This window comes from Pseudorasbora parva, chromosome 6, assembly GCF_024679245.1.
Source record: "Pseudorasbora parva isolate DD20220531a chromosome 6, ASM2467924v1, whole genome shotgun sequence".
Lineage (NCBI taxonomy): Eukaryota > Metazoa > Chordata > Actinopteri > Cypriniformes > Gobionidae > Pseudorasbora > Pseudorasbora parva.
In genome coordinates this window covers 18,924,211-18,949,578 of record NC_090177.1, presented here as the reverse complement: position 1 = coordinate 18,949,578, position 25,368 = coordinate 18,924,211, and the positions used below count along the sequence as shown (strand labels likewise).

General features: G+C 37.2%; 2 protein-coding genes across 2 annotated transcripts in view; one reads left to right on the top strand and one right to left on the bottom strand.

The window, feature by feature from the left end:
- Positions 1–5,581: 5,581 nt before the first annotated feature.
- On the bottom strand, positions 5,582–11,281 carry dffa (DNA fragmentation factor, alpha polypeptide). Its single transcript, XM_067445972.1, has 6 exons — positions 11,011–11,281; positions 10,425–10,583; positions 10,187–10,341; positions 9,866–10,055; positions 8,499–8,623; positions 5,582–7,600 (listed from the first exon to the last, which is right to left on the bottom strand). Exons 1-6 carry the CDS (start codon positions 11,102–11,104, stop codon positions 7,385–7,387), a joined length of 939 nt encoding a protein of 312 aa, XP_067302073.1. The 5' UTR covers positions 11,105–11,281; the 3' UTR covers positions 5,582–7,384.
- Positions 11,282–11,422: 141 nt separating this feature from the next.
- The window catches only part of pex14 (peroxisomal biogenesis factor 14), a 96,417-nt gene continuing 82,471 nt past the window's right edge, over positions 11,423–25,368 (top strand). Inside the window, exons 1-2 of the mRNA XM_067445971.1 lie at positions 11,423–11,588; positions 19,645–19,689. Of these exons, the coding sequence (XP_067302072.1) occupies positions 11,553–11,588; positions 19,645–19,689 (81 nt within the window). The 5' untranslated portion in view covers positions 11,423–11,552. The remainder of the gene's footprint in view (positions 11,589–19,644; positions 19,690–25,368) is intronic.

Sequence of the window (25,368 nt, the reverse complement as noted above, 5' to 3'; positions counted from 1 at the left end):
ACGGGGGTAAGCAGATAAACATCAAATTTTCATTTTTAGGTAAACTATCCCTTTAAGATCACACTTAGGTTTCCCTTAAGTGGAAATAACCCTTAAGTGTCACTGAAATGTCATAAACCTAGAATTACCCTGAAGTGTCTATTTTTCACTTAAGTAATCCATTAAAAAATTATAAGTGTTGCAAAGCACCTAACTATCATTTCCCTAATTATAACATGGTTTGGAAAACTTCACCTTAAGTGTTAAATGGAGCATGCATGTTCAATCCAAGTATTCTAACGAGACACGATCAGCCGCTTTATATGATAAACAAATTGTAATTAAAGCGGTTTTCCCATAAACATTGATCAATGGAAACGCAAAATGTATGTGTGTCACACAGAACCATTGGTTTGCCTTACCTAAGAGAACCCACTCTTAAGTTATTCCCTTATGTGACCTACTAATCACGTTCTCTAAACCCTTAACCATTTAAAAATACATAGTTAGGCTATCAAAATCTGAATATACACTCACCTAAAGGATTATTAGGAACAGCATATAAATACTGTGTTTGAGCCCCTTTGGCCTTCAGAACTGCCTTAATTCTACGTGGCATTGATTTAACAAGGTGCTGAAAGCATTCTTTAGAAATGTTGGCCCATATTGTTAGGATAGCATCTTGCAGTTGATGGAGATTTGTGGGATGCACATCCAGAGAACGAAGCTCCCGTTCCAACACATCCCAAAGATGCTCTATTGGGTTGAGATCTGGTGACTGTGGGGGCCATTTTAGTACAGTGAACTCATTATCATGTTCAAGAAACCAATTTGAAATGATTCGAGCTTTGTGACATGGTGCATTATCCTGCTGGAAGTAGCCATCTGAGGATGGGTACATGGTGGTCATAAAAGGATAAACATGGTCAGAAAAAATAATCAGGTAGGCCGAAGCATTTAAATGATGCCTGACAAGCACTAAGGGGCCTAAAGTGTGCCAAGACCCCCACACCCTTACACCACCACCACCAGCCTGCACAGTGGAAACAAGGCATGATGGATCCATGTTCTCATTCTGTTCACGCCAAATTCTGACTCTACCATCTGAATGTGTCAACAGTAATCAAGACTCATCAGACCAGGCAAATCTGATGAGCTTGTGCAAATTGTATCCTCTTTTTCCTATTTGTAGTGGAGATGAGTGGTACCCGGTGGGGTCTTCTGCTGTTGTAGCCCATCCGCCTCAAGGTTGTGCATGTTGTGGCTTCTCAAATGCTTTGCTGCATACCTCGGTTGTAACGAGTGGTTATTTCAGTCAAAGTCGCTCTTCTATCAGTTTGAATCAGTCGGCCCATTCTCCTCTGACCTCTAGCATCAACAAGGCTCTTTCACCCACAGGACTGCCGCATACTGGATGTTTTTCCCTTTTCACACCATTCTTTGTAAACCCTAGAAATGGTTGTGTGTGAAAATCCCAGTTACTGAGCAAATACTCGGACCGGCCCATCTGGCACCAACAACCATGCCACGCTCAAAATTGCTTAAATCACCTTTCTTTCCTATTCTGACATTCAGTTTGGAGTTCAGGAGATTGTCTTGACCAGGACCACACCCCTAAATGCATTGAAGCAACTGCCATGTGATTGGTTGATTAGATAATTGCATTAATAAGAAATTGAACAGGTGTTCCTATTAATCCTTTAGGTAAGTGTATATCTAAGAAGGCCAATACAGGGATTCCTCCAATTAAAGGACAAAAGGTGGGCACTGACTGGTGTAAGAAAGTGAGAGATACACTTTATTTCTGATTACACATTACATATACAAAGTACTAATATTTTTACTCGGAACATGACACATTAAAAGGACATAATGAAATACACATGGCAAGGGAATTAGTAAACCCTTATAAAAGGTTAAAAACTCAATAGCCTATACTTCACACTCACGTCCTTACATCATAAATTGATTGATCACCACAAATGTAGTACACAGCAAGCCACACACACGACTGTGATAATGTAGTTGATAATGATAATGAAGTAATCAATGAATTCCACTCAAAGAAAAACTCAAAGAACGAAACAAAATACAATAATAAATAAAAAAAAGATTAATAATAATAATAAAATAATATTTGCCCCGGTTCTCCAACCTAGGTGCTTGGTCTAAACAAACACATTCATTACTTTAAATGTGGAGGCAAAAGAAAACTGGCTTACAAACTCTCCTGAATCTGAAGACACAGATAAAGACTGCACAATTGTGTCCTTGACAACATGACCACACGCCACTTTACTGCATCAATTCATTTAGAATCAAACTCTAGAACTGGTTGTCACACGAGAAGTTTCTGTAAACAATTAACGTCTCCACAAAATGTCAGTCTCAGACAGCCTCAAACAGTGGTGCTTCACACTTTCATTCCCCCACGCTGTTGAAACGCAGTACTAACTCGCTAAAATGGTTCAGCGCACTTTAAATTACGTCACAATAGACGGCTGCCCTGACGTTGCGTTTGCTAACACAGCCTACATGACCTCACCTCACATCCACCACACTTAGTTAAGGGGAAATCATCAATTAAGGAAAAAACGTAATGTGCTTTATGCAACCGGGCACTGGCTCACAATCTCCGCTCTAATTCATCTCAAAGGTGTTCTGTCGGGTTGAGGTCAGGACAGCCCAGTCAAGTTCCCCCACACCAAACTTTCTCATCCATGTCTTTATGGACATTGGTTTGTGCACTGGTGTGCAGTCATGTTGGAACAGGAAGGGGCAATCCCCAAACTGTTCCAACAAAGTTGGAAGCATGAAATTGTCCAAAATGTCTTGATATGCTGAAGCATTAAGAGTTCCTTTTATTGGAACTAAGGGGCCAAGCCCAACCCCTGAAAAAAACCCCACACGATAACTCCCCCTCCACCAAACTTTACACTTGGCACACTACAGTCAGGCAAGTACCATTCAATTGGATTACCAGACAGATAAGCATGATTTGTCACTCCAGGGAACACGTCTCCACTGCTCTACAGTCCAGTGGTGGCGTGCTTTACACCATTGCATCCGACGCTTTGCATTGCACTTGGTGATGTAAGGCTTGTATGCGGCTGCTCGGCCATGGAAACTCACTCTATTCACAAAGCTCTCTATGCACCTTTCTTGAGCTAATCTAAAGGCCACACAAAGTTTGGTGGTTTGGAGCTATCGACTCTGCAGAAAGTTGGCGACTGCTGTGCACTGACCCCGCTCTTATTTTACGTAGCCTACCATTCTTTCACAAATGTTTGTAGAAGCAGTCTGCATGCCTGGTGCCCATGCATGCCTTTATACACCTGTGTCCATGGAAGTGATTGGAACACCTGAATTCAATCATTTGGAGGGGTGTCTCAATACTTTTAACAATATTGTGTATATACATATAAAAAAACTAAAATATTTAGAGCAGTGATTGATCTTAGTGACTGAATCACTTACTGATTGATCAGATGTGACTTTCAACCAGCATAACAAAAAACTATTTTTAGGAAAAAAAAAATATTCTTTATATTTTTATGTAGTGGCAGTTTCCTGAAAGCTAAAGACAAAAGAGAGTGTGCTATATTATGAATTATTTAACGTTGATTCATAATTATTTTCTTTAGTCAAAAAATGAAAATGGCATAAACCAGTGCTTATTTCATTTACATAAAGCCATTGGTGTTGATGTAGAGGTGTTTGTTTAAAACTCAAGTAAGGTCAGGCATTATGATTTACAGTCATTAAGTTTTTATGCATTATGCATCTGATCTCAAAGTTACTCTTGTTGTCTTCTATCAGCAGGGACCGTATGGTCTCTCCAGCTCGGTGTAATTACCTCTCCAGTGCTATTTTGGCCCTGTGGAGTTCTAATCATTTTCAAGCCTACTTAAACCTCCTTCCTATCGCAGGAACTCAAGGTATGAACAGCTAAAAGTTTACTGCAAATACAGCATGCATTCAAAATGACATATCATCATACCTACATTCATAACTTCATAACAATACCTAAGACACGCATCACTAATAGTAGCCTATTGCTTGGGATTTGAACAAACTCTTAACCCTACGAATAAAATGTTGTGCTACATACATGAGCGATACCTCGGATAGCATCACTTGTTGATTAGATGTGTGCTATAATGATTTTTGCCTTTCACGCATTATTATGATTGAATTGATGGTGTTAGCAGAAAATATCAGTAGTAGCTTGTGAGTGAGTCATTCATTCATTCAACGGATTTGTTAAAAAATACTATCTCATTCAGGAAAAAAAATGTAACTTTCTTCATTAAATCATTCACTCCAAAGATTAGTTCAGAAAAAAATCTCATTTAAAAATTATACACTGTGTCACATTGATTCATTTGATTTATTATGGAACCATTTTCATTAGCGGAGTAGGAATAGACAAAATAGCTTTAAATATTATGTTTAAAATGTGAGCTACTCAATACAGAAAAGCCTGAATAACGGCTGTGATTACTGCCGTCACTCGTGCTTATGAATATGAAGTTCACACTTGAGGAGAAAAGGCACATCAGTTTTATTCAGAGACCCAAACTGAGCAGAAATATACATTTTGTTGCAGTTATTATTTATATGGGGGAAAAATAAGACTTTTGATAGCTTGTAATGTAAATCAATTATATTTTTATAGGCCTGTAAGTAACAGACTATAGGCCATCATAAAATGCACAGCCTATATCAGTTGTCACTCTATAAATGATGTTTTTATTAAACAAGGTTCGGGAGGAGCTCATTCAGATAATTGACACAGGTGGAGAGTACTTAGATAATCAACAAAAGAGGTGTATATATACACGCAGCTGTCTTACCTCCATTTTGTTGACTGTTTATCAGCATCCCTCCACCGCCCTGTCTCCACATTTTGGTCTTTTTAGTTTCAAATCACTACTTACATGTATGTAACTGGGGGGTACTCTGGGTTCAGGCCGAAGTCTGAGCTCGAAGCCCTCCCCCCGGACAGCACGCCAAATACGCATTTAAATTTACTTTTTATAAATTATATGCAAGTGAAACCAATAATAGTCTAGGTCTTGTCTTGAGACCGGTCTTAAGACTATTTTTTGAAGGTCTTGGTCTTGACCACATTTGTATTCAAATTTCAAGATTTGTATCACAAAATTTAATATTGTTGCAAAAAGTTACCTGTATGAGATCTGGGTTTTTTAATTAAGCAACAGCACAAGAGCAAGAGAGCCGTTTTCACAAATTTGAGCATGACTGGAAACATGATATGGCTTTTATACTAACATTTAATAAAAAAAATTTCTCAACATTATTTATGCATACCAATTCAGATGCATCTTCTGTACCACATCTGCAGTGCAAAAATGATTTTTGTTGTTAATGATTCATGGTAACATCTCTATAGTGTCTTATTCCAATTATATTTATTAATTCAAAATCAGTCTCGGCTTCTCATGTGTTAATGTGGATCTTTATTATGATATTAAAATAAAATGTTTATACATATTAATTCTATATTAATTTAAGGAGTGTTGGTCTGGTCTTGACTACAACACTAGTGGGGCAAAACTTGCAATGCAATACAATGATGATGGAGAGAAATATCATTTTATAGATAAATAAAAAAACAACAACCTTTAATTGGTTTAATTGCTTCTATTATTCTCCTCAGTTGTAAGTCGCTTTGGATAAAAGCATCTGCTAAATGACAATTAAATGTATTCTTATGTTTAAGAATAATACATATATTTGTATGTTTACTGTAATATCATTAAATACTCCTTAGAAATGAATGCACCAATATGATACAGTATAGGTTAAATATATATATATATTTTATTTTACTTCGACTCATTCTGTATTCTCTCTTTCTCACTTTTCTAGACTCTTTAATATATTGGTCAACCTGTGACTCTCAGTATGCTAGCAGGATTCAGTGAATGATCAATGCACTGTGGTTGTGCCCTGCATGACACAGCCAATCCATCATGCAACAACAGACCCCGGTTGAAGCTGTGGTCACGCTTGTCTGGCAGAGAGTACATAATTCACAGTTGATTTGCTTGCTTCTGGTGGTCAGTGTTCAATGATGTGAGGGCAAGGTTGTCGCAGTGTCACACATTGATGCGGCACACTGACATTTATACCAACAATCAGTGGCAGCTAATAAAAAGGTTCTTTAAAAAGAGCATTTAATCTTGCTGCTTATTTCCTAATATGTCAAATGCATATTATAAAGGATGACAGATGAAGACTTAACCTATAATTACTACACATAAATAGGAAGCTTCTCAAAAATACAAGGTATGGCTTTGAAACCATCTTGTCTTTATTTCAGATTACTGAGGAAACATGTGTAAAACCATCTGTTAAGGATTTTACGTCAGGAAGCCAGGAATACATAAATACCCGTTTAATGAATTCCTCAGGAACATCTACATCCCTGTTGAAGTGACATTCTGATCACTAGCACATAGTCTAACAATGGCCAGAATTCAAAAATTCTAATCAAAAGTACATCACAGCCACAAAAAAAGCACAAGACAGGCTTTACAACCCCACCCAACACATGCTCATTAGAACGTAGGTAGTACTACATCCGCACAGAAGATGCTTTAACAAGACATTCTTGGTGAATTGGAACAGACTAGCAGGTCTCTTCATTAGTTGATCAACAAATGGAAATTTTATCTACGTGCATTACCATTTTGAATGCTTTCTGACAAGCTAAAATATTTTTTATTCATCATGGAACTCGATAATGCAGTTTATATTCATGCCCAAAAAATAAATGTCAAAATATAAGTTTAAAAAGAGTATTTTTATATCATTTGACGTTTACTCTAGTGTTGTGAATAGCTCCACAGCAAAATGTTCACCCCATGGGCTTAATTGCTAACATTTCCAATTTGACACATTTAGTGAACCTTGCAATACCACTGTAATACATTGCTTCCCGGAGCAACATTATAAAAGCATTAAAAGCTTCTATTAGGTATTAAAATGTCATTTCTGCCAGTGCCAGCATATATTACAGGTGATTAAATTAAGATTGGATATGTTGTATTTGGTACAATCAATAATGAATAATTTAACTCCCCTTTGAAATAATGATTAACATTAGATTTTCAGTCAAATTATTTGCTTTATTTTTTTTCACCAATTAACTTGTAAATTCCATAATGTAGGATTGTTATCACCAAACAATTTCCTGAATAACTGGTGATGTCCTAAATGACTTAATGGATAAGAACCAATTAATTTGATCAAATAACCAGTACCGGTATCTAAAAAATAAAAAAATAAAAATGTTCGAGCTCAAGTTTATATTTTTGACATGAAATGCAATGAAGTAGTCCAAGGACATAGACTAGAATAAATGTGTTGTATATTGTCAGTGTGTGTTTTTTTTGTGGCGTTTAGATCGGGTCTCTCTCTCCGTTTGTGGTTGTGAAGTGGTCTGGTTTCGAGCGCTGAGAGATTGCAGGGCTTGAACTCGCTGTAGGCGTTTACTGAGCTCACTTTCACATGCCTGGACCAACGCTGATGTCCTTTCACTGTCCCAGCCCAACACCTCCATCATGACCCCCTCTCCTTGCCTCGCCACCATCTGCATAAGCAAATACATCAATAATACTAAATTAGTACTCTTAATTAACCACACACACTCACACAAGTTTACCTGTTTTTATTACGTCATTATTCTATTTTCATTAATATTGATTAATTAATAGGTATTTATCTTTTACACATTTTTATATGTTTGTTTATAAATGACATATATACTCCTGTCTTATGTTCATACCACTGAAAAGAGTGAGTGCCCCCTACTGATATATGACTGAAAGTACATGTTTATATATTTTAAAATGTTCAGTAAACATGATCAAAGTTGATCCTAAGGTATGCAATTCCTAATTTTCACAATCCAATCAACTCACAATGGATAAAATCAAGTTCTGCCTTCATTTTTTTACTTGAATATCCTGTTACACTCTGAAATATGTCAGATTACAGAAATAGAATGGGCTGTGAACTCTCTAGTGTAAAATAGTCGTGGCCTAATGGTTAGAGTGTGAACTGGCAACCCCGAAGGTTTGATTCTCAAAACCGACAGGAAATGACTGAGGTGCTCTTGAGCAAGGTTATCAATACTTGGCCTTCACATGTATGAGGGTACATGAATTTGAAGGCCATACTCTTGAGTCTTTAATCAAAAGAACATCCCCTCCTTCTTGCAGTGGCATCTCTTCTCTGATGACATGTGTACTGTCATAAGGGCAAGACAACCTGTCACTTACTTAAGACCCCGGCAATAGCAAACCACAACCACCCAGTCAATTCCCAATGGACAAAATCAAGTCCCGTCCTAAATTTTTTTCTTGTACGAGAATGTTTTACTCAGATATACACAATAAGAAAGAAAAGACTAATCACAACTTCTGTTTCATGCAGACTTTATGAAATTGTGGGAGATCCTACAACACTGTTGTGGTTGGATATCATACCTGTAGCTCCTCATTGGACAGTCTGGTCTCTGGGTATTTTTTGTCCTTCAGAACCATTAGCGTTGTGGAACTGAACCCTGCTGCGGCCTCCACCTGCACCCCATCTGTCTCATCTAGTTTAGCACCTGCAGCAATGACAGTGGTTAACATCCCGAAAGCGTTGGAAAGATTAGGGCTGTCACAACATTAGATAAGCCGTTGATCATCCAAGCTGCTACTTTTCTTCATTCCACCAAGTACTGATAAAATGAACGTGCATGAACTGGTACAATATATGGAAATATCTCAGCGACACCATCTAGTGGCAGCAGAGTCAAAGCAACACAGTAAATAACCTGATGTCACTGTTTACTAGGTTATCTTACATATACTTCTGATGTCTAGTCTCTAATATTCGCTTTAAAGAGGACTTATGCTTTTTTACATTTTCTACTTTCTTTAGTGTGTAATGTTACTGTGTGAGCATGAAAAAGGTCTGCAAAGTTATATAGTTTTCAGTTGTTCAAAGTGGGCGCACAGTGCTAAATTTAGTTCTTTGTCGCTGTTTATTGCGTTTAAACAGTCAAATACACACAAAAATTCATCTAAATACAGTCAGTTATGTTTTAAGTGAACTAAAACGCACGTGTAACAGTTTAATGGATTGGTGCGTCAGATCTTAAAGTGACAGCAAATTATAAGATAATATTAAAAATATCGATATGGCATGTTTCCCATATGGTATCGATGTCAAATTTGTGGCCAGTGAAAATGCTGAGTGGCTAGTAACTTTAGAAAACCACTAGCCACATTTGCTGGTTAGCAAACATGTTAATGTCAAGCCCTGGCTGCAACAATAGCCGAACAGTAGGAAATGAATACACTTGTATGTCCCCTTCGAGCTTGGTTCGGTGCGGCACAATTACAAAACTTTCTCGGCCTGGAATTTTCAGCGCGGTTGGCTAACCATGTTGAAATGTGATGGTAGAATGCATGTAGTGATGTTGTCACTCAGGATTGGCCACTTGTTTGTTGTATCTAAACATCTGACCATCCTCCATAACACGGTCGCTATTTACATCTCCTTATGTCTGTAAACGCTTGCGTTACCAAAGCAAAGACTGATGTATTTATATTGCAATCCAAAGAGCTGTTATCAGCCCCACAGTGGAAAATTAAACCATATCTATATCTGCTGGGCCGGCTCAGCATGGAATGGATCGGTTAAGCAACGAGAACAGTACGGCCTGACGGTGGAAAAGCTGCAAATGTATATGTGAAAAAATGTTTTTGAACATTTAAGCATGAAAATCTATTCTAGTAGACCCCGAAAACCAAATCAAGAGTTTGTAAAGGGCATAATATGGCATCTTTAAACATATTCCTACTTTCTTCCGGTGAGTCCAAGGCGCCTTCTTGCTCCATGGCTTTCAAATAGAGTCTCAGTAACTCTTTGGACTGTCTCTCTTCTTCCCTGCGGTCCAGCATTTTCTGCAGCGTGTCCTGTAGAACATGGGTTTTCTGCTGAGAGAAGTCCAATGCTGCAGCCAGATCTGAGCATGCCACATCAATCAAACTCTGGAACACATTTTTATACAATTATTCTCTGAAAACCACAGAAAAACATTGGCTATTTACACAATATAATCATACATGTAAATTATAGTGGTTAGATATGTCACAAAATACCAAGGCAGAATCAAACAGACCTGTAGATCTGCCTCGGACATGAGGATAATACTGGCCAAGTTCTGTCTGAGCTGCTCTGCCAAACTGTGCCAAGATTCAAACCCATCAACATCATCCTTTCCATCTACCTCCAGATTATCAGACTCTCTGCAAGGCTGTGCAGTCCCTCCATCAACTAGACAAAACAGATCAGTTTAGATTAGTAATGATGAGCTGAACAAATAGTAATAAAACATCCTGGAACAGGCTAGATCTCACTTTGATGAGTATGCATCCATATTTCATCGGCATGCAACAGCATAAATTTTGTATTTGCTGGGAGACACAGAAAGTAAGCCTCGTCTTCTACGATGGTCCCATCTTCTTCTAGCACCACTGAGGTTGATGCACTGGGACTAAACCCTAGAGCTTCACCCCCTGTGAGAGATGAAGAGAATGCGTAAAATGGCAAATACAGCATAGGATGAACTGTCAACCTTTAGAAATGAGTAATGGCTTATTAGATTTATTTTGCCTGCTTTTTGAGTTATTTAATAACTTGAGTTATTATTAAACTTAATAAAAAGACAAATTTAACCTTAACTTTATTAAAAACATTTTCATGGATATCCTATCCAATATTTTTTTTCCAGAGCTATGCAACAGAATGTAAAAAATTATATTATGGGCTTATTGTATGCGTGTGTGTGTGTGTGTGTGTCAAAAGCTTACTGTATAAATTCATTTGCCTGTTTTTTTTCTATGTGTTTGTGTTTCTAACGGCGTAACGTACTTAAAATAAGGCAACTTTCACCTAAATTCAGGATGAAGCAATTCAAGCAAACTCATTGATTTTCAAACCTACCTTTTAATTTGAGTTGATCCAGAGAGGTCACCGCCAGCCCATAACACTTCTGTCGACTAATGTTACACACTTTACATACTTTTAATTCTGTCATAGTCAAATTTCATAATTTAGTATCTCCAGTGCCTCGCGATTTTTTCTTGGCTGTTATTTTTGTGTCTAAATACTCATAAATCACGTTACAATATTCCCACCAGCTGTTTGACTGTATCTCGCGAATTGAAAATAAACATATTTTGGCTTCCGTGTTTTTGAAACGTGTTTGAACGAATTATAACAGCGTGTGCCCTAACGTGAACGAATCGTTCTTTCTTTTTAGTGAATCATTTAAACCGATTCACAAGGGGCGGACTGAACTCTTGGTAAAATAATAATCCCGTGGAGCTTTGAACTGGTTCTTTGAAACGAACTGACTCGAACGTCTCGTATCTTTAGTTCAGACCAGAGCCATTGAGAGAAGAATGGTTGTGCTTCAGACTAAAGCAATGGAGCTCAATTAAACAGTTAGCATTGTTAGCTTCCTGGCTAGTAGCTCTGTGAAGATGGCATCCTCGGACCAACCTGACCCGCAAAATCAGGTAGTTGATAAAATTCCTCCAGATAGAGACATATATTTTGGTTGTTCAACCGTGGACCTGCACAGTAAACGCACAATTTGTCACGTTTTAATTACTGAGATGCTCATAATATGGCTGTCCCATGCTTTGGAAAAAGTTTTAGCTGGTTTGCTAGCGTCCTGCTCACTGTCATCTGTGCAGATAGACAGATGTGTGTGACAGGTGCAGGCCACAGACAATTTTCACTGCGGGTCTCAGTGAGTCAGGCTCTGTGAAAATTAAGCACAATGGGGACAGTTATCACCTATTATTTGTTATGTTCAGTCAGGGGTCATTGATCCTGAAAACATGACACAGGTCACATCAGGGGCGTAGCCATCATTTCAAAAGGAAGGGGGACAGAAGTGTCAAGTGTAACTTAATACCTATTTTTTTATTTTTTTATTTTACCAGTATTTTACCTTTTTTCTTCTTCTTATATCTTGCTTTTTCATTTGGCTAATATATCAATATGCACTGCTGAACAATAACCTTTCGTTTTGTATTTTAAAATATTTTTCCTAATGCCAATTTTATAATTGGTTTATATACTAAAAACAATTGTGCATTCTCATCATGGATTGTATACAATGTAAATAAATTAATTTAGATAACAGAATAAAGAAATATATTGAGTAAGAATATATTTCAAAGTTTCTATACTGTAATAAAAGCTATGTCAATTAGCACTGCATTATTCATATACTTCATTGTTATGAAAAAAATCCCCCAAGATGGCTTGAAAACCACACATAAACCATATATTGTTGTAATCGTGTGTTTATTGTTTCCACATTCAGTCAAAACCAAGCCTGCCACGAGTCTTGAAAACTGAGGCCAAAGCTTTTCAGTCGCCCTCTCGTGTTTGGAAGCAGTTGGCTATAGGTCATATAGCCTACCTTCTTCCATGAAGTGAAATGGGACATAGACAACAATCAAATTACATTTTTGTCAGCTATTTTATGCTATAAAAACAGGGGTGTGAAGTTATGACAGACATCTGAGATTGACAGGTTCACTGAGGGATGTAGTCACTGAGGCATTAATGGAATTTTTTCGGGAACTTCGGGAGGAGATTGGAGCTTTAACTTTAATCTCTACATTTCCGTAACTGTGTATTTCACAAAAATTATTGGATTAGGCGGGAGTGTGGGCAGGACCCTGATATTGCGGCCCCACTTCGCATTCACTACTACTGTGCACAGAAATACTTGGCAAATCTTGGCCGGTGCCGATAATTCTTAATATCTAAAAGTCAATAACCGATATATTGGCTGATAATTTTAAATCCTAAATTGATTATTTTTGAGAGCCTGGTTACAAAAACAAAAGTCTCACCAAGCACACAATTATGTTCTCATTATAATTTTATGTAGCCGATATGACATACTTGTGCTGCACATGTTGCTCTTAACTGTATTTTCTGTATTTATAACTATAGTTGTATTTATATAATAATATATATAATATAAATATATAATAATTATAACTGTATTTATAGGGATTTCAATCATATTTTAAACAATTCAAAATCATCATGGCGAACAAAGCATCTTAATTGTCTTAGTTTAAGGGAAATAATACAAATAATAATAATAATAATAATACAAAAAAGTAGTATTCAGATTTAAGATTAGGATATGAATCTTGGCTGAGTATTTGTATGAAGTTTTTTCTATTAAATATTAAACATAAGTTTGTTAATAAATAATTGCATATAAATGTGGGTGAATTTTATTGACCGTTTAAGATGCTTCTTTTTAATTTCTTTATTGCCTGGCCTGTGTTCATAATTCTAGTCAACAACGGCTGCAGAGTTTTGTTCAGTCAGTGTGTTAACTCTGTTGTTTGGGCAGTGTGAAAATGACAGTTATGATTCTTAACATACTACATTTATCTATTGCCAACTTTAGAATATTTGAAGTGTTGCCATTTGTTGGGACAGTGTGAACCAGCCTGAATATTAAGGTTAAATGTGTGTGCTAATATTTGCCCTGTGTTTGGCAGTATTAAGACTCTCAGTCTACTACCTACATAGCAGACAGTGCAGTCTAGGTTATGTATTTATGCAGGTATAAAAAGTGATGTGAATATTATTGATGTAGGCCTACACTTTTGTTGTCAGTAAGATTTTAAAAAAAAAATGAATTTGCGCTTGATGCTTTTATTTAGAAAGGGTGTATTAAATCCCTATAGGGTGTTCAGGGAGTTTCAGGGACGCTAGCAATAGCAAATGCACTCTCCAAGGCCACGCCTCCTTTAAAACACATGACCACCAGACCAGGGCAGAGTCTGCAAAACATCACGAGACCGAGTTAAATTACCTCACATCTCAAAGCATATAACATTATAATAATAATGAATGTAAACTAGGGCTGTCACTTTTTATTTGATATTCGAATATGCATTCGAACATGCTGTGAAATATCCGTAATCAAACTATAAATAAACTGTCCGGTTTTTAAAGTGCCATGTAGTGCAATTTTTTACATGGAGCACTGTAATCGGTTTAAAAGTCCAATCTGAATGAAAATGTTCCATATAAACACCTCAAACGTAATCAAAATGAATGAAATTGTAATCGTTTTGAGATGGGTGGGATAAACCTTTTCATGAATCGATCAAACGAAACATTTCACCATGTAAACGACCTGATATATATATATATTCTAGTAATCAAATGTAAAATAACACTGCATAGTTTATCATAAATAGCCTAAATTTATGCTTATTAAAGCTGAAGTTATTCATTCAAGAGCTGTGAGTGATTTTTGTCTTTGCATTTGGTTGTTTAATTCGCAGTAATTCATCAGCATGTTTATTCACACTGCTGCCTCTTTAAGACAGATGTGCAGATCTATAGGCGACTGATAATAGGCAGATGCTCTACATTTTCTCCCGACTATATCCATAATAACTACGTCCATTTTAGACACAAACTGTATTGTGTTAAAGCTTCTCCAAGCCGGTCATTTTGACATAGATGTTTGTGTACATTTGATCCTTTAGACACGAGTGTGAAACCGAAAGTGTAATTTGCTCGTCTCGTTGCGGGCTGTTTCAGAGCACGCGCGGCGACTTGGGAACAATCTCTTGCGGACATTTTTGTGCTTTTAATCGCTCTTTTTATTATTAAACGCATCCCACAACCAACAGTAGCTAGACTGTATTTTACAACAATCACTGATCGTGCTGATTTTTTCATTTCGTTTGAGTTTTATGGAGAAATGACAGCGTAGGCTACTGCTGCAAAGGGAATTAAGTTGCGCTAGACATAAAATTATTATTATTATAATGTTTGGAAGCCAAAATCTAAAATAAAATAGTCTAAAAAGACTAAAATAGTCTAAAAAGACTATCACAAATCTAAAGTGTAACCAGGCTATGTTTGAATGTTTAGTTCTGTCCTCGGCTGTCGTTTGCGTCTCTCTCTCTCTCTCTCTCGCTCTCGCTCTCGCTCTCGCTCTCTCGCGCTCTCTTTCTCTCTCCCTCTCTCTGGTCACGTGTATTTTCAAAAGTACCGACAGCAGAACCGATAACATCCGAGCTTATCGATACAACGGTCTTTCAAAATTTACCTCCGGGGCCGTTTAATACCGGTTTTTGGTACCCATCCCTACATTTAAGTGTGTTGAAAATGATATTATGACGTTAGGCTACTCCGTGCGTTCACTTGTTCACACTGCTAAGAGTAAAGCGCTCCTGCCAAATAAAACCCGAGGGTAACCGAGGGTAGCGCAGATATGACACAATTGACAGGCGACTTCCTCAGATGCTATGCTGAAACGTCCCGGTCCTTAGTTTAAATAGCAATTTTCTCACAATTTACAAATAGTTGGAAACATTTGGGATATTGTAGGTACTCACCTGAACAAAATATATAACACCGGCCTAGTGGTTTTTGGATATTTTACTGCAAAAATACTACATAGTGCACCTTTAACATGATGACGGTAGAGTTGCATGCTACTTGAAAATAAAGAAGCTGGTGAATGGCGTTCTTTCGAATCGGCTTTGGCCGCGACTCTGTAAGACGTGGAGTTAAGCTTTCCTTTGATAAAAGAATGAAGAATGGCATTGAAATAATTTTTTAAGAAGGGAAGATGTGTTCTGAGTTTTGCCGACCGGATACGGCGAAAGTTTAATCTGTCAACTAGCTCTGCTTCACCTTCGTTGCTCTGGTTGGTTGTAGCGCTATACACTTGCGTGCAGCGCCCCATGGATTGAGCCCTGTCAATGGTGAGTTTCCAGACCAAACATCTTGATGTGGGTCTGGCTTGTCAGGCTAAAGCCCCGTTTCCACCACAGGAACTTTACCCAGGAACTAGGAACTTTGGGTGGTACTTTGTGTGTTTAGACCGCAGGAACCAGGGTCTAAATGAAGTTCCGGGTAAATATTTCCCCCCCCAAACGGCCCTGCTCGCGAGGTAGTACTTTTTCAAAGTTCAGGAACTTTCGAGGGCGGGACTTGGGCGCTGAACATGCTGATTGGTTGAGCTCACGCAGCATTTTTAAGTTCAACAGGCATTTTTAAAAGTCTTTTGCGAGGTTCGTTCTGCGTTCAGTAAATATCAGTCTTGCTCTCTGTCTGGTGGCGCGCGGTCGTCTCAGCCATCTCACGTTCAATGTCCGTAATAGCTGATAATAATATATTGTCATTTTAAATCTAGCTTTAAGCTTTCTGAATATGCTGCATGCTGCTGAATCTGCATATTAGTGCTCTTTTCTGTCGTTGTTAATTACCTCGTAAACCTATACATAACCAGCAAAAGCAGCACAGCTTGAATCTCTTCCATACTCGTTATTAATTTTTTTTCACCATGTAAACGAACTGACCGATTACTTTTAAGTGTGCGTCCTTACATGACGTGACGGCGTCACGGCGCGCGCCGCGCTCATGTTGACAAGAGAGGAAAGTAAATTTTTCTGAGGGGTAAACTTTTTATTTCGTGAGTTATGAAGATAATGTTGGAGTAATGACACAACGTATATTGCCCCGGGCAGTTTTTACTTTAACTGCGCGCCTGACAGAAGATTTTTTTCTCTGGGATGATTATTACACTTTACAACAAATAGATATAAATAATACTGTATTAGTCCTGGTGGCCGTTAAGAGTTGCTATGGCTACAGTAAACACATTCAGCTGCTGGAGAAAACAGCGGCGACATTTTTGATGCGGCAGACAAACTGCATGTGACAAAATGATTGCGATTGAAAGTCATCACATGTAAACATCAGATCGGTTTAGATAACGTCTCATGTAAACAGTCCTTTCAATCGGTACACTTAAAAATGATTACATGTCCTTCACTGATTTGGAGGAGCAGTCGCGTGCAGTCCTAACGTTACATCACCGGACTAATTTGCCTAATCTTCTCGGAACTTTATCGCGAAACGCAGACAGCTGCAGGTCTGGGGGGGAGAAAAGTTCCTGTAAAAAAGTTCCTGGTACAAATTGTTCCGGGTAATTTTGGTGGAAACGGGGCTTAAGTCATGTCTACTTTAATGAGGGAATCCTGAAATCTCAAAAACTGCTTGTTGAACTCAGAATTAAGTAACATATTTCAAATCAGCAACAAAATCTGACATGGACTACCCTATAAATGTTGTTTCTTACATTCAAATAGCACAAAAAAAGCTTTTTTTCATACTAGATCCTCCAATGTGCATGTGCAGTCCTGTCTGTTTCTATAGCAAGCTCAGCTTCAAGTGGCAGCTGCAGTGATGTGACAACTATTATCAATCAGTGATTGGCTCTTATTTAGAAGGCGGGACTTAATCCGTTTCATTTCCCCCCATTCGTAAGTAATATGAGTGCACCATCTTTGTATATCTAAAGTCTTTGCTTGTACCACCTGACTGCTGCAGATTTATTTGGCATTGATAGTGTTGTTGACAGACAGAAATTGCCATAGAGTCTGGGGACATGAACAGCTCCGAGTAGAACGGTAGGGTGCCATCTCATAAATATGACAAGGTAAACGCAGCATATAAGCTCAATGTTTTGGTTCACGAAGAACTGTAAAAGATGGCTGCTGTTTGTTTACAGTGCTCTGTGACTGTTTAATACTCTGCTTAGCCTCATGGAACATGCTGAGGACATGTGATGTCTGTCGTAGGTTGAGAGACGTGTAGCGCATCCTATCATTGCATTCGGAACGGATCACATGATGAACAGTTTTTTGACCCTCAGACTTCCACAGAAGATATTTATATAATATATATATTTAGACCACTGCTGTTATTGAGTAAGTCCATGTCAAATCAACCAAATTTCAGAAACTTCCAAATTTTGGCTCTAGCTAAATTTTTTGATTTTGTTAATATTTTTTTCTGAAGAAAGCCAAACAAATAGTGATGAAACATAAAAGTCAAAATATTAAAAGTAATGGATATAAATGTAATATTGACTGTGTCCACAATTTTCTATTCCAAATTTTAAATTATATTTGAAGCCAAATTACAGGGGGGTAAAATTACTTTTTGATTGACTGTATTTATTTTATTTTTAAACAGATAATTTTTTACTTTAATACTTCATTATTTACATTCATGCAAACTTAGGGTAAAAAAACACAAAAGATGTGCTGTTTTCCATTTTTGAACGGTCACTGTTGGAATAGGCTGTAATTCAAAAAAAGAGGGCTAAAGTAAACATATTTCATTTTGAAACCTAATCTCTGTGTAAAAATAAAATAATGATGCTGCCATTTTTTAAAGTCATTTTTACTCCTCTGTAATTTGGCTCCCAATTAATTGGCTCTTGTTTTTAAATCAAAATCAAAAAATGTAGCTGGGGACCTCTGGTTGAGTTGACATGGAATGACCCAATTGCTATCATGTTGTGAAGAGAATTTCAACCAGTAAAACACGGTTGGCTTTATGAAAGTTTTTTTTATAAACACTACCTCTTTAAATGTATCACAAAAAAATGACAATAAATAATTATTTTTAGATTCTTTTAAAAAATCCTGAAAAATACAATTTTCATTAAGCAGCACAAACATTATGAACTAAAAAAAAAAAAAAAAAAAAGTTTCCTAAGCAGCAAATCAGCATATTAGAATGATTTCTGAAGGATCATGTGACACTGAAGACACTGAACTTTTACTATTTGTTTTACTATTGTAGAAAAAAATAAAACTATAAAATATTAAAATAGAGATTGTAATAAATTGTGATATTTCATTGTGTTACAAAAAAATCTTGAATTGTGCAGACTTACCCAGTACTTAGTGCTCTCAAGGGGATCTAACCAATGGTATAATCCACTGATTAGAACTAAAACTGTGATTGTGAGTGTTAATGGAATCTATAGCAATTAGTAATGCAACAAACACTATAGTCTTTCAGAAACTGGGTAGATCCTATCTGGATCTTATCATTTCTGTTCTTTCCCGTTTTTTAATGCTTTTGAGAGAAGACCTTTTTGCTCGCCAAAGCTGCATTTATTTGATCAACCGTTTTCTATTTAAATATTTTTTTAAATGTAATTTATTCCTGTGCTGATAAAGCTGTATTTTCTGCAGTTATTAGTCCAGTCTTCAGTGTCACATGATTGTTCATTATTCTAATATGCTGATTTGGTGCTCAAGAAATATTTATTATTAGGCTTAATATTTTTTTAATGGAAATCAAGATAAATATATTTTTTGGATTTTTTTATCAACAGCATTTATTTGAAGCAGATATCTTTTTTAACATTATACACTTTTGATTAATTGAACACATCCTTGCTGAATAAACATAACATTTTCTTTTTAAATACGTACACGCATCTTACGGATTGCATCTTACTTATTTAACATTGGCGTACATTTCTGGTGAGGTATTATTCATGTTCATAGAATTACTATTTAAAGGCCTTTTTTCATGTAGACAGTATGAAAGCTGGCTGCACAGAATGTATTTTTCCCCCTCCTGTTAGAGGTGTCATTTAAGAGTCAAGCACTGTGCTGTATTGTAGAAGAATCACATGTACGCCATACGTTCGGCCACTAGATGGCGCTGTAACACAAGGCTCCTTGTTTCTTTCAGAATGCTGCTCCTGCCAGAGAAGACACGGCTCCAAGAGAAGCATTGGTAAGTTTTTACGAGTCCTGCACGCTACCACTCATTATTCACTACAAAGAGACTTGTTGAAACACTGATTTTTTTTTGCATTACCGTTGTTATTATTATTACTAACATATGCAATAGGACAAAACAAAGGTTGTCACAAATTATATTTTGTGCTTTTTTTGTTTTGTATTGCCTGCTGTTTAATTGGCTATTTTTTTATAATGTAATAGTTCCTGCTCTGAAATATGATTGGTGAACTCAAGCCACGTTCAAGGCCGATATTTCGTGCTTATTGGCGTATTTTATCAAATTGCTTTTGTTGGTGTGTTACAGAAGCATTAATCAAGTTGAGGCTGTATTTTATAGATATTTTTCTTATTGGAGTTTACTTTGCAGTTTTGACAATTTTTGCTAAATTTAAAGGAAATGAGCATGTTTAAAAAATAAAAAAATAAAAAACTGTGATCTGTAATTATATGAGTGCCGGGTAAAATTTAATGTAAGGATTATTAGTTTTATGTGAAACTTTTTGTGCTGCCATTTTGGTCGGCACAAAAAGGACTGATTGGACTGATTTTATATCTCAATGGGACTATCCTGGTAAAATAAAAGATAAATCAAATCTAATGTATATTTATTCAGCAAGGACACATTAACTCTTTCCCCGCCAAACAAAGAATTCTCTGTTATTTGTGTGAACGCTTCCCCGCCAAACACAGAATTTTCCGTTTTTTCACTGCTGTTTCACTGTCAACTGACGTTAAGGAGGGCTATAATGCATCTTCTGAATGAGTACAGAATCTCCTGATCAAAACACACACGAGGAAGACGCAATAAAACAAGCGATTGTATGCAAGCAGATGCATATGAAAAATAACGTGATCAACATTAAATATCATATAAATCAAAACGATCTAATGTTACTGAATGAAATGTGGACCCAGGAGAAGCTACAGGACTGTGAAAGTATTAGGGGTGTTGATGGACTCGATCTACTCCATCTGTGTTTGACCATCGTTCTGAATCTGATTTGGATACAGTCTTTCACAAAAATGTGATTTTTCTCAGCTTTTTGTTCAAAATGTTGCTTTTTTTATTAAACTTACGGATATTCAAGAGTTGATAAAAAAGAATGCATGGAGCTAGAATAAAAAGTTTTTTTTTATCTGTTTGTTTAAAAGAAGAGGGTCAGCTCTTTCTTTTGATATATTGCATGCTTAGATATTCATAAAACAAAATATTCTATGGCCTATTAAATTTTCGTGAAAATGGTCAAAAACCCTTCATGTGGCTGGCAACTGTTTTTTTGTTGTTGTTTTTTTTATGCTGGGGGGAAAGAGTTAAATTGATCAAAATTGACATTAAAGACTTTTATTTGAAGATTACTTCAGATAAATGCTTTTCTTTTTAACTTTCTATTCATCAAAGAATCATATCACAGTTGTCATATATAACACTGTTTTCAACATTGAAAATAATAATAATAATAATAATAATAATAATAATAATAATAATAAATGTACAAACGGTAGTTTATGATCCTGATTTTTCATTAACTGTAATCAGTGTTGCTTTTCTTTAGATTACTTTGAGTAACTATTAAAGTAACATGTCACTTTTAAAAACAAAATATCTGATTTAAGTGTCCTTTGTTTTCCCATTTATCGACTGACACATCTCCTGTTTAAATGTGAGCAGGCATTTACTCATCTCAATTCAACCATGTGAATAAGCAAAAAGTATTTTAGATGAACATCAAATTTGTTTCATTTTGTTTGTTTTCTATTGCCAAAGTAAGTGCGTTGAACTTTCTTCTCCTGCTTCCTATTTTTCTGCAATCCAGCAGTTGTCACTTTTCGTATGTTATTAATATATTTAAATCCATACAATCAAGCCCAGCCCAGGGTTTGAAAAAGTTACTTCAAAGTAACTTAATACATTCATTTCCATAAAAGTAACTAAGTAACTCAATTAGTTACTTTTAGGGGGAGTAACACAATATTGCATTACTTGTAAAAGTAATCTTCCTCAACACTGACTCTAATGAAACTGAAATGGTATTTACAAGTAGGTACTGTAGTTTTGTGAACCGACTGTATGTGAATGTAAGTAATCCTTACCAATCCCCATAGTGTGCTTCTCAGGAGCGGAACTGCTTTCTTTCTTTTATTGCTCTTAAACCAGGCAGTTCTTGGATTATCTATGGCACATTTACTATCATTGGACAATTAGACTGTGCATTGTTCGGTTTTGTGTGATGTGATTTTCTGCTATGAATGATATCTAGCCATGCTCAAAGCACTGTCCTTAACAGCGGGGAAAAATGCCGATTATTAAGGCTTCTTGGCTTTCTAACTGCTTGACAAGTCCCCCTTTTTTTCCTCTGCTTTTCTCTTTTTGATGAGCTGCTCTTTCCCAGTTAAGTGGATTATTACAGCTCTGGATAATTCATGTCACAAGGCATTATTTGGATGGGGTGAATAATTGAAATCTGTGTCTGAAAGGATTTGATGTGGATGAGCGGAAGGGGAATAGTGGCAGGGCTGGAGGGAGGCTCTGGGCGCGAGTGCCGGGGTGTCAGGCTGGGGACACCAGTCATGTTAACAGGTTCTGACTCACCTCGCCGGATGGGCGGCCCTCGCTCCTCAGTGGCAGGCGACTCTGGCTGGAGTGTGAGCCAAAGCAGGTTTGGACCTGCGCTGCACTCTGGCCTGTCACTCAAACCCAGTACCAGTCGCGTTCAGGGTTGAGCTCCTGCCTCCAGGGGTTGTGCTTCCTGGCCTGTCCCTCTACCACACACTGCACACAGGACTTCATTATTTCTTTTTTTTTAACCGCCCACTCACTTTTTCCTGTTCTTAACTTTCTTCTCATTTCATTTCATTTCCTTTCCTTTCTGTTCTTTTTCTTTTCTTTTTTGGTCCTTTCCCTTTTTACATTTTCACTTTAATTTTCTTGTCCCTTTACATTTACATGTTCCTACCTTTTCGATTTACATTTCTTTTTCCTTTTCCTTTTCTTTTATTTGTGTTCTTTTCTTTTTTTATTTACTTTCCTTGTGTTTTTTCCTCTTTACATGTTTAGTTTAATTTCCTTTCTCGTCTTTTTCTTGTACCTTTGTCCCTTTTACACTTTAATTTGCTCCTGCCTTTTTCTTTTCCTTTTCCCTGTACATTTCCCTTTCCTCTCCTTTTCCTTTTCTTTACTTTCTGTTCCTTTACCTTTGCGCTTTCCTTTTCTTTTTTTCTTTTTTTACATTTCTGTTTTCTCTTTTACATTTCTGTTTTTTTGTTCTTTCCCTTTTATTTTATTTTCTCTTCCTCTATAATTTCCTCTTACTTTTCCCCCATTTATTTTTCTTTTGCTCTCTTTTTATTTCCCCCTTCCCTTTTGCCTTATCATTCCACTCACCTTTTCTTTTTTTCTTTTCTCTACTATATTCACATTCCTTTACCTCCCCCCCCCATAGAAGAACACTTTGGTTCGTTTTGTGATTTTTTTTTTTCTAACATTTTATAGTCTAAAGAACCTTTTTGCACTACAAAGAACCTTTTGTGCAATGGAAAGGTTCTTTGGATATTAAAGGTTCTTCATCTTCAAGTGTGTACCCTGAAAGCCACTACCATAGACAAATCAGCCTTTGTATTTATTATTACATCTTAGATTGCTCCTACATTCCCAACTGAATAACATATCTGAATTAGAAAAAGCCAATGATTTAACCATATTCACAGTGGAGTTAAATATCACCTCAGGCTGTCAGAGAACCAGTGCTGTTTGACTCACAGAATCCATGTTTGTCCGCTCTCTTGTTTGCCTTTTAGTCTTCTGTGGTGGGCTTTCTGCCTCAAAGGTGTGTGAAAGGTTAAATATCTTTCCCTCCAGTGGTGTTTTGCGGTACCCTTCTGGGATCCACCGCTAGTAGTGACTGTAACGTTCAGCGTGTTGGCATGGTAACTGCCGGCTCCATGGGATGCTTTCCAGCCCTACTCTGCCCGCTGGGGCTCCACCGTGCGCCCCAAATATCACTGGCCTCCTGTGGAAAGAGCGAGGGATGCAGGAGCAGAGGGAGGAGGTGAAAGGAGGGGGCGGGGGAGAAAAAAAGGAAAGTTGTTAGAAGAACATCCTGGTCTCGCCGCAACTTCAAAAGCTCCCCTTCCCCAGGATATTAAGCAACTGTGATGAAAAATTTAGCAAGCGTTAAATAAGGCGCTTTGAAGTGATCTGTTTTGGCTCTGCAGTCTCTGAATTTCCGGAGCCCCTCTGCTGTCACCACCACGCTGGAAAAAAGAGACAACTTTCCCAAAGCCGAGGAATTGGGGTCTGCCTGACGAGAGGCCAATGTTGACATTTAGACTCTGGCATTGACCATTCCATTGACTTGGCACTCTGTCTTAATTGTACCATTATTTTCTTTATATCAAACACCTTGCTGTTACCTCTTGCCCTCAAGGCATGGAGACATCTGTTGCTCAAATGTTGGTTTTGGGAATGAGCTTCCACCTCGCAGGGATTCTTCTAAAATAACGCTGATAGCAGAAAGTATCGGTGACCCAGGAGCATTCATTTATTTGAGGTTTGATCCATGGGCTACTGTAGACATTTTGGGACAGCATTTCACTTTTGTTTCAATTCTGCAATTCCTGATTATAAAACTTGAAAGTTAATTATTAAGGGAATGAGGGGTGGTTAGCCAGTAATAACCCAAAAGACTTACTCTGTGCTCACTTTCAAACTGTGCTGCAATTTAATTTGCCTGGGGATCCATCCTCGGACTTTTCTCTTTTTTCCCCCGCCTTTGCTCATTACTTTAATTGTAATTGTAATCCTTTATTGGAGCTGTCTGCAGTAAAGGAGAGTTATGGTTGGCATGGGGGCACAGGCCACAGAGATATTTCATGATTGTTGGGGATGATGGTCACTAGGTGGCGATGAGTGGCGGGGGGTGGGGGGGTCTCATTCCTGAGAGACTGCCTTGAGGATCTGGCTGGGTTGATGGAAGCAACCCACATTGGCATAGGGGTGTGCGATATTGACAAAAAATGACATCTCGATATCTTCTGGGATATTATTGATAACGATAATTGTAAATTGTTTATATGTATGCATGTTAAGTTCAATCTTTTGTGTCAAATTCATACATTTTAATCAATAAATTAAATTCTAATAATAAGACACAATAAGGCTGTTACCAATCAAATTAAATCTATTAACTTAATTAATCTTTGCACTGAATCTTGATGTGGAATTTAGATGTATTTACACAGTCTGATTAATGCAGCTCAGAGATGACAAATGAATAACTTGCAATAGGGCTGTGCAATGGCACGCAATTTCTGAATGATTTCAATATGCTACTTCAACATTGTGAAAATGTTAAGGTTGACGCATATAGCAGAGAATAAACGGGGCAGACAACTGTTACTTATGTGATTTGCTTGATGTTAAAAAGTGTTATTAAAGAAGTAACTTGTGAAAAACAACTCCTTGCAGTCTCATGCTGTCTGGCACATACATTTAAACTGAAGTGTGATCTCTTCAGTTCTTTTTTGTGTCTTGTTACACACTCGAACTGTCAAATACACACAGTTATGTCAAAATGGCTGTCTTGATGAGTATAGACCATTTCAGAATGTTAGTGAACAATCGTAAAATGTTACTTCAGGGTGGCAGAACGCGAGCGGCTTCTACTGACAAACT